Source organism: Monopterus albus, unplaced genomic scaffold, assembly GCF_001952655.1.
Source record: "Monopterus albus unplaced genomic scaffold, M_albus_1.0 scaffold41.1, whole genome shotgun sequence".
In the NCBI taxonomy this organism is placed as follows: domain Eukaryota; kingdom Metazoa; phylum Chordata; class Actinopteri; order Synbranchiformes; family Synbranchidae; genus Monopterus; species Monopterus albus.
The window spans coordinates 1,360,002-1,370,757 of NW_018127921.1; the positions used below are offsets into that span (position 1 = coordinate 1,360,002).

At 38.5% G+C, this 10,756-nt stretch overlaps 1 protein-coding gene across 3 annotated transcripts in view; it reads right to left on the bottom strand.

Annotated features, from left to right (window-relative positions):
* snd1 (staphylococcal nuclease and tudor domain containing 1) overlaps positions 1-7,981 on the bottom strand; it is a 202,697-nt gene extending 194,716 nt beyond the window's left edge. The window contains exons 1-5 of one of the 3 annotated variants that reach the window (XM_020599455.1): positions 7,716-7,979; positions 5,388-5,537; positions 4,405-4,525; positions 4,043-4,124; positions 870-1,030 (exon numbers count right to left, since the gene is read on the bottom strand). In XM_020599455.1, the coding sequence (XP_020455111.1) occupies positions 870-1,030; positions 4,043-4,124; positions 4,405-4,525; positions 5,388-5,537; positions 7,716-7,790 (589 nt within the window). In that variant the 5' untranslated portion in view covers positions 7,791-7,979. Of the gene's footprint in view, positions 1-869; positions 1,031-4,042; positions 4,125-4,404; positions 4,526-5,387; positions 5,538-7,715 lie in introns of all 3 variants that reach the window. The other 2 variants (XM_020599456.1, XM_020599457.1) reach the window with 2 other exon arrangements.
* Between the last annotated feature and the right edge of the window lie 2,775 nt (positions 7,982-10,756).

Consider the following 10,756-nt stretch of genomic DNA (forward strand, 5'->3'; position numbering starts at 1 on the left):
CTACTGTAATTATTTAAGAATGTAATTATGTAAGAATGTTAACACTGTATAATCTTTTTTAGTATAATACTTGTGTGTGTAGAAGTGAATCATTTACTGCTTGCAAACCAATGATGGTAAGATGATGTCATGGGGTAGGACTGGATAAGTCTGACTTCTTCCTACTCCATTCAAGCATGTACTAGGTATAAGCAAATTGATATTGGATTAGCATTTGTTGGATGTGTGTAAAATTATGTGTGTTGACATATCAACTGTCTTTACATGCTTGAAAGAATAAATCAAATCAAATCAACCTTCTTGTCCTCAAAGCAATGTGATTTTGTGCTAAATGCACCTCACACAAGTCATGCTGGTGGAGTGTGGCAGCGACAGATTAAGACTATAAGGAATGTCCACAACTTTATTCTCTCACTCTCTTCTGTGACGCTTCTCTTCGGACGCTACTGTATGAGGCCATGGCAATAGTCAACAGCCGCCCTCTAACTGTAGATAATCTCAATGATCCATGCAGCCTTGAACCTCTCATTCCTAATCATCTCATTACTGTGAAAACCATCCCGGCCTTACCACCTCCAGGCAAATTCACTAAAGAGGATTTGTATGCACAAAAAAGATGGAGACAAGTGCAATACCTGACAGAGCAGTTTTGGAGCCGCTGGAAGAAGGAGTATCTTCACAACATTACTTTCAGACAGTGATGGCACACGCCAAAGAAAAACATTCAAGTTATCTGCAGCAGACATTCAAGAAACAAAAAGCATCATTTGAGTAATGGGGGCCTGTGCCCCAGTAGAGCTTTATGTCTAGCAATGCCCCTACCCTATTTGTGTGCGTGTCAGTGTACATCTGCTTCCCAAAATAATTACCGTTGATAGGTTTCTGGTGCAAGGAGTCGACGAAGTTGCGGGGATTCTCTATGGTGTACTTGATGTCGCGGATGGTGTGTGTGCCACCACCCTCACTCCACAAGCCCTTCTTGGAAGCCTTTGACTGGTCTTCCAGTTCACAGAGTCTGGCCTGCTCTGGACTGGTCACACAGATAAAACAGAAAGGTTAAGACACAAAAAAATTTCAAAGATTTCAAACTGTGAAGTTGTCAAAGTGATAAAATCAATGTTGCTCTCAGTAACAGAACTTAGATGCACAACCTTCTTTTACAACCTGACTGTTTGCAGTTAATTTGAGATTTCTTCTACTGTTTGTCAACCTACTAACGAAAGTGCCATTAAATTTTCATGTGTGTCTCCTTAGGGTTTTAAAACATTAAAATGCTGTTAGAAATGTTGTGGTAGCTTGATTTAAAATATTGCTCATAACTGAGTTACATACAGCAGGTCTGAAAAATAACACTCGTAGCTTAATCTGTTAACAAATTGAAACTAATTTCACATGTGAGAAAGGGGCCCATACTATATATAAAGAGCAGAAACGGTTTTGATTGTAGATTCAAACCCCTTGTTAATTTTAACATGCTCTAATTGCTCTTACCCAGACTATGTTGAAACATGGACCACCCCGAGGTTATCTTTGTTCCAACAGGCAAACATTAGCACTACAAGAACAATAATTACAACAGCTTGCGGCCAGTGTGAAAGATCTTATAACTTCTATTGCATTGGACTCATTACAATTCATCAAAACACAGCTACAATTGTAGCTCTTTGGTGCAACAAAACTGTCATTGGTTGTTGACTCCAACATGTACTCATTAAAAGCACGGGTTTGGTAAGGCACCAGCTTTGCCAAATTAAGTGCTGCCTCAATGCTGTTCCTGAGAAAATATACTGTTGTTATAGTGGCAAACCACTTGATGAACAGATTATAATTGCTTAAAAAATGTATCGCAGCATTCTGTGAGAAGACAATAACCATTTTTCGACAGCTCCTTCAAAAGCTACTACGCAGCTGGCTACAAATGCCACAAGCAATTCCATGCTGGCTCTCTAAATTGTGCAGTGCAATGTTTTTTGAGGGCCCTAGTACAACTTTAATTATTCAGGACTTCAAACGGCCAATAGGCTTTTGTTTTTCCAAGAACCAAATGGTGCCCAATTGATATGGGAGCAGCGATAGCAACTAGCTCTTTAAAAATGAACAGTGCATAAACTGAATTTTTCACATCTTGCTGCCTAAAAGACACTTTTCGCTTTGGACAGGCAACAAAGTGGGTTTCAATTAAAATGCCACACACAAACACACATAGCCTGTTCTCCAGCTGTGTGTTCCTAATTGGGCTTCTGGATTCATGCCCAAAGTGCTGTCAAGTTCGCTTTCTCCCTACACTGATTTAGCCGCTAACTTCAAATTGTATTGAAACTGTTTCTTGCTTACTAAGTAACAATAGTGAAACTTTCTGTAACAAGTCAATTGTGTTTAAGCTTCTTAGAATTTAAGTGCAAAAGACAACCAGAAAGCTAAAAACCTAGACTGAGACATTAACAACACAATCAAGGAAGCAGACACTGTAAAGCCACAGAAATAAATGGAAAGCAACTCATAAGATATAGGCTGGTTAAGATATAGGCTAGAAATAACTCAATGTGTGGAGGCAGATAATAGTGAACTTATCCATATCTCTAAATAAACAGGTTTCTTTTAAGGTCAGCAACTCCTTCCAACCAACATGCTGCTTCACATCAAAACAGATATTGATGGATAAGAAAGTATAATACTGAGCACGTCCACTGGAGGAGCAAGGGCCAAGGGAAACAAACTTTCCAGCTGCCTTAAATTTGAAGATGCTGTAGGCTACATGTTTTATCTCCATGTGCCTCCCATGTGCAACCAAAAATACTTGAAAAGATACAAAATGTTGAACCTTAGAAAGCCATTTTTACAGCTCCCTGTTGTCTGTGTACAGTTTAAAGGGGGAGTAGGAAGTCATGCTGCCTACTAGGGTAGTTGACTGGAAGGGTTACTGAGAGGTTCATTGCCATAGAGAGATGCATCCATATACCAGCATTCCACTGAGGCTCCAGTTAAAGAGGAGAAATTGATCTCATAGAAACCACGACTGAGTAGAAAAGATGGATGAATGCACCTGTGTCAAACACTGTATGGGTCAGCACCAAAGCCTTTTTAAGTAGCTGATCAAGTCAAAGTGAAACATTATGACAAAACATAGCATACAGTGTAACCAATAAGTGAAGGGAATACAACTAACCAGTCAACCATGATGAAGGCTCTGTGACTGGCCTGAGCCACATGTTTTCTGGAGTTTCACTAATCTAAAGTATTTCTGAGACTACATAACAACAAACAACCATCTCTGTCCGCTCTGGTGGACTACTGAGCACAGGCACCAGTCCTTAAATTTGTGAACTGGCCGACCATTTTCCTCCAGTCAGCACATTTATCTGCACTGTCCAAAGCCATCATCGTTATCATCACCCACATAATTATCATCACATCATAGTTAGTGTGATCACCATGGCAAGCCACAAGGGATAATGATATTGGAGACTTGTGCATTGAGGTAAAAACCAAGGCCTGAAGCCCTGAATAACTGAATAATGCTCCCACCCCAGGCCAAATGATGGCCACTTACACATAAAGCATCATTTACATTAGTGCTTGTTCTGGGCTATTTCACAGAATACTTGAAATGGGTCATTAGTAACTAAATACTCACATAATTTCTGCTCATGTTGCAAGATAAAATGCTGCTTATAATGTGTGTAATGTGCAAATGCTGCCAGTGGAGGGATATACAGTACTTTGTAATATAGAGCTGGGTGTACAAGTGTATTTAGGGGATTAGTGCTTAAGGACAATGTGACAGAAAAAGGTTTCAGAGGGACATTATTGTAGCAGCAGGGTAATACTGCCACCATCTGGGACACCATGGCTTTATCTCAATTCTCTACACTCTACCAGTTTTTCCTCCTCATTCTGTGCGAGTCAGTACAATAGTAGGTGTTTTGTGTCTGACAAGACCATATTAACAGAAGGTGTTATGCTGTTTGACCTGCATATATACTATTCATGTCAACATACAAATAGTAGTGGAGTACAGGTAGTACAGAAGCAAAAATCATACTTGTTCCCTCTGATTCCTTCCCTACGGACTGTGGCAAGGCCTTCATTCACCAAAGATTCAGCAATGTTCTCGCCTGTTGTGTCTAAAATGAAAGGACAGACAAAAAAAAATAGAAGGAACATTCACTATACAAATCACTTTTTGCACATGCTCATTAAACTAATTATTACAAATGATTCTCAGCTTAAACTGTACCTGTATACATACTCCATCTCATATGATAAGGCTTCAGTCTATAACAAATATACTACTGATAAATAAAGAAAAAAGCAATTATTAAACGAGCATTTTTCCCACACCTAACATGTATGTGAATATTGTATATGGCCACTTTGTGATTTTAGAAGTGACAGCACACTCACCTTTCCCCAGGTAGACCATGCCGTACTCCCTGCCCAAAGCTGTCTTGATTTCCACAGTGAAACACACTTCTTTACCAATTAGCTTCTTTCGCAGGAACTCTCTGGCTTGAAAGGCCCATGGCTGCAATACAGACAGGAATATTAATGTACAGTTCCATAAAGGTAATCACAAGCTATTAATCCAGGTGTATTTGGACTCATCAGTATTGGTAGAGTCAAACTAACTACTGCAATGGCAGACATAATCAATTAAAAATAAAATGTGCATGGCATTATTTTCTGATAAAATGACAATATGATCACAGCTGGTGGCCTGTTCTGCAGGTTAGGTTTCTTCTTGCACCTTTAGAGCCACTGGACACACACAACAGTTCACTGTCATAAGGTAAAAAATAGTACCCGCTAAACCCAATAATTAGCAGTGTGATGATCATATTAGCATCAAGTGCAAAAAATATGCTGTTCAATTAGTTATTTTGGTATAAGATAACTGTCTGTAATCTGATTTTAATTGATCTATGTCTTTTTTTTATCTGATAAGACACTAATTCCATGCTTAAACAGGCAGCAGAACAGACAGTAGTGACTCCTCGCTGTGATAAATAAATTTAACCACATAAGAGTTTTAAAAGGCATGATATGAAATGATATGAAAATGCCAAATTGCACAAGTGGTATCTCAAAGTCTTGCATTCAATTGTGAATTGACATGTATATCACTAGTCTACATTATCATTTAAAAAAACATGCATGTTCTGAATATCAGTTTATATAAAATTAATAGTTATGTTACGACTGCTCAGTGAAAATGAGGATAGAAAAGCAAAGAGACAAACTCCAAAGCCCCCACAGTAAATATGCACACATCAGCATACATCTCAAAATTGCAATATCATAGTGTATGCTGCAAGGCTATTTAAAAGGGCCTTCTTCTGCCTATGCTGAACACGCTGAAACACAAACAACGGGACAGAATTACTTACTTCATCAGGGATGTCCTTGGTGTCGGGCTGGCCCTGAGCAGCTCGGCGAGCCATGGCCCCAGCTCGGATATTACTGAGATTGATCTGACGCTCCGGGGGTGGGCCACCTCGAGGCTGGCCCCGAACAATGATGGCACAGCCTGACAAAACCTGGAGAGAGGACAATAAAGACTGTCAATGTGAGAAGATAGAATTAACAGTTATCTTCTAACACTGTATCTTCTTGCTACTAAGCTTGCTGCATGGATGCTAATCAGCTGCCAGTTAACAAAAAAAAATAAAAAATCACAATAGCTATAAAGTGGAAAAATCTTAAAAGATGTAACAGGAGTTTGCACAACTATTATAGACCTGGAAAGCAACTTCACACTACATGTTGCCATAGGGACTGTCTCTCATTCAAAGGCAAGGTGAGATCACGCCATCTGATAACATAGCTAAATAGAAAAAACATAACCTACTCCTGGAGTTTGACAACCATGGCATTTCTGAGCAAACAGCTTTTATCTTCAGACTCTCTAGTGTGTCTGCAGGGAGCATCACTGGGGGCTGTTGATCCAAGATGTGGGATAGATAGTCTTTCATCAAATCACCACCACTCACTGACTCATTCCCTCCAAGTACAGGCTAAGTGAAAGGTTAATGTAATTTCTTACACACTGACCACCCAAAGCAAAAAGGCACACTTGGTGAGTACTACATTAGATGAGGAAGATTTTATTGTATTACTAAATTATGTATTACTGTGTCCATAATAAATCAAAAGCAAACATAAATCTAGTAAAACTAAAGAGAATCAACTTCTTACCAAATATGAATCTAATTCTGGTGCATTAAGACACATTGTAATCATATTTTAATAAAACCTTTCTCCAGGGATGACACCAGCACTTCTGTTTACAGTAGTTACCAAAGTTCTAAAAACAGCCTTTCATCCCCTGGAGACAAGTGTGTTTATGTGTTGAGTATGTTCTCTGTGATAAAGGACATGTTGATATTGATGAAGTACATGCACTTTTTTGAACAACATATGCACATGCACATCAATGTCATATTTAATCTAATCAATTCCCAGCACAATCAGATCCTAAAAACAGCACATGTATGAATACTGATAATGTGGGGAAGAAATAGCCAGTTCCAACCCTAAACTAGGAGAAAATGAAAAACAACAACCAAACGCTTAAGTTCCTTTGACCAAGACAACATTATTGTTACACTGGAGTCTAGTGGTGACAGGCACGTCACTGTTAATCTAACGGACACCTTTCATAGGTCAAGATATATAAATGAATCAGTGACAAACTATCTTGGTGAGTAAATGTTAACCAGAACAAAGTGGGCGGCAAATAAAACAAGTAGAAGATTTATGTGGAGGAACACAGAGTACAGACATCCAGGATGAATGGGAGTTTATGGGGGCCAAGAAAACTCTAGCTACGTGTCAGTTTCCAGTGGTCGGTTTTAACCAGCACACCAAGGAACTCTGTGCGTAAACTCCGGCACACATTAACTAGCTTCACAACTCTACAGTGGAGCCATACATTTCCTAATGTTACTAACCAGTACTTCATTCGCTGACACTATATGACACTATAGCATTAATGAAAAACACCAGCAGGCTAAATTAAACCATAAAGGGGGAGCCTTTTCGTGTTAGCTGTCCCGCTAGTTGGTCAAATCTAACTTATCCGTGGTCAGTGAGATAAATGATTGTAACTTTGTGTAAACGCGGAGTTAACTTCGTGTTCAGCAGCACCGCAGACCACAAACCTAGTTCATTTAAAACATACTGGACGGTAAATGGCAGCTTGCTAGCTGTTAGCTGGGAAACTAAACATCTGTTAACCTTAACAGCTAACGAGTTACTGGATAGAATTAACACTAATCTCCATCCCGCTTGGCTACTAGTATCTAGATAGTGTTAATTCAATTGTCTCATCACGGGGGGGCTTTAACAACTTGATGTTTGTAAAAGCACTTTGCATCTCTTTAAAGTTTAAGTTACTCATAACTGACTACCAAAAGAGCAAACATGTGCTAACGCCAGTTGGCTTCAGCTTATCTATTAGCAGGCTAACAGCTACTGTTAGCTGGCATGCTGCCGCAGCAAGGTGAGCTGAGTGGTAGTGACAGTTCTTAGGGACGTAATGCCAACACTTATATTCAACACACAATAGCACTGCAGATGTGAAATGAGGTATGTTAAAGTTGTATGACGACCGACATTTAGTTTAGCTGTCATTAGCCTTTGACTCACTAAGCTAATTGGCTGTACCCGTTTAGACTCACGTAGTGAGCTCACATTATTCATGATAGGATCCCTACCATTTTCACAATTCCTCTTTGCAGAGGGGGGGCCGGAGCAGGGCTTGTCTGAGCTGGTACCGAAACAGATGCCATGTCCACCGGTTCGTGATATAACGCCGTTAAGGGGTGACCAGTTAAGGGAGCTGAGACTCTGAAGTGAGAGACTGTTCAACTGAAAGCCAAGAGAAGAAGGCTGAACACTGATCAACACACACGTTATACCGGAAACACACTTTGCCATGCGTACACGTCAAAACATTTCCGGGTCTTAGGAACAGAATGAATGGGAGTGAATGGATCCGCTTCTCGACCGCGTAAGCAAATTGAAATAAAGTCTTCCGGAGCAAGTGGTGCGACACGTCAGCACAGTATTACCCCAGCTGATGCTGCATTCAAGGGGTGTCAGTAAAGTTTTTAGTTCTACCAGAGATCCACACTCTGGAAGCGTATAGCATTCAAAAAAGAAATTTTATTGTCATTATTATAACGTATTATCTTATAATTACAAGATTTAGATCTCATAATTACGAGGTTTTCAAAAGAAAGAGAATCTGAAAGTCATCAGTGTTTTTAAATTTCTTAAGTAATGATAATATTCAGTACTTCTAATGGTAGGCTATAGAAAAATGAAACTGTTAAAAGCAAGCTCATTCTGGACACGTTAAGCCACAGTGAGACTCATTAAATCCATTGCAACGCTTCCTGTTTCTTGTAAAAGTTTGCAAAGGTGACGACTTCAAAAGTTTCAAAAATCATAATTATATAATATAATTAATATTTTCTTTAGTGAATTCAGTGCACTTCCCTATCACCGCAATGTAACAGTTTGAAAGCACATCAGTCTATGTTAAAACGTACCTTTATTAATTGCTTTTGTTTAATATACACTATAAGTCATTGTTGTATGCATTTACATTTTATTCTAGCATTTTATTCTCCTACATATGTCGTCTTTATTATAGTTTTACATATAATATTTTATTTAATCTTATTGTGCATGTTCACTAACTGCCATAGCTTATAGGGACACAATATGGAACAAAGCCATCATCAGTGTCTCAGTATAAGTAACACCTGTGCTTTTCCTGCTTCAACAAGTCAAAATGTCTTTTGTGAAAAGTGTCTGTTAACCAACTGAGAGTCTATTAACTAGTTGATTGGTGTATATGGAAAAGGTGAAAATGAATTAATTCAGCATATCTTGAAAGGGGGCTGTCACTTCACAGCTGATTCAACATAGTATCAACGTCAAAAGTGTGGTAGGTAATCTACCATCAGATGAAAAAATAGCATGTTGTTCAGTTGTACATGGCAGCTCCCAGATGAGATTGTGAGAAACTGTGTGAGTCAGAAGGAAGGAGAGCACTCAGGGGACCTATGTTTGTAGGCCAGATACCTCATGATGGTTTTCATAACTTTTAACACTCAAACATTAATTCCCAAAAGACATAACTTGTATAAACTCTGTGTGTGTGTGTGTGTCTGTGTGTGAGTGAGGGAGAGAGAGCAAACAGATGTAGTCTACTCATTGTCAAAGAAAAAAATGTTTGGAAAATTAGCAATTACTCCAGATGTTCCCGAACCAGTCCATGTGATATATACCTATGCATGACACAATGCACAGAAGCAGGTCAGGGGTCAAAAGCATATGGAATATAACTAGGAATTAGGGGCGACAAATTAATGGAAAAACAATTATAAAGTGTCTTGGGCTTTCTATAAGCGTTTGTGACTATGCCTAATATGTTTGCATGTCCACTCTGGTAAGTCAGAAGTGGAGTGGGGAGATTATTAGATAGTCAGCATCATTAAACATAAACATTATTCAATTAATATATTGTGTTTATATTAGCACCTACTTCTACCATATCAAGCTTGAGCAAATCATGTAAGTTGTTTATACCAGAGCATTTTCTATTCCCAGAACAGCTGCTGAGGTACTTGTTTCTTTTTTTACTCATGTCACTTATTTTAGCATTTTCGGGAGAAAAAAGACACCGGATCATCTTTGAATACATATTCAGATGAGTACCAGATTGAAGAAATTAATTACACAAGGTTTTTAAAGGGTGTGAATTAAAAGCTTATATTGAAAGTGATCGGGCACTGGAAAGCACTGCACACTACAGGGCAAAACAGCATAGACTTTATAAAAATCTTATTAAATTGGCAGAAATAAAGAGTAATCAGCTTAATGGCTAATCACACTAATGGTTGAATGAAAGTTGTATGAAAATAAAAATATAAATGTAAGGAAAATTGTCATAGTCATGATGCAAAATAGACATGAAAGATAACCATGCATGAGCATGACATTGGAACATACCCATCCTGATACTGACCACATTGTATTAAACTTGTTCTTTCATGCTGTTGGATTTCCTCCAATAGTGAACAGAAGATTCATTTACAGTTGTTGTAAAATCCTTCCTGTATATTTGATGATTACTGCACACAATCTTGCAAACCCTTAGAACTGGTATGCATGTCAATCATGTAAATTAGGAAAGACACATTTGATGATTCGTTTACTAAATGGCACGCTATAAGCATAGTTGTTCTGCCTGTCGAATGTGCACAGCAAACACTAACCTCAGATGAGGGTTCATTTAAAACCGAACAAAAGTATTAAAAGCAAAATAAAGGATAAGCTCCGCCAGTGGGCATAATATTCCACCTATGTTTTGAGAACATGAACATTATAAGACAGCGCTTACAAACACGTAGCCTATTAAAAGGATTTTATCGTTCATAAATCGGTGTAATACGTTCAAGAAGATGGTGGAATATTTGCTAATGTGGAATATTAAACACTGTAATCCCATATGCCTTAACCTACGCTGTATAAAATGTGTGATTAACACGCAAGTTATCCAGTCTTTAAACCTTTAAAACATAACAACAGTGGAAAATTCTAGTAGTCTAACCTTAAGGTCAAATCCTTTTATTGTTTCAAAAACCAGCATTAATGAATAAAACTGAAATGCATGTTACCACGGGCGTTATTTATATGCATCGTGCTGCTGAATCCGCACATATGGCAACGGTCATGAAAATGG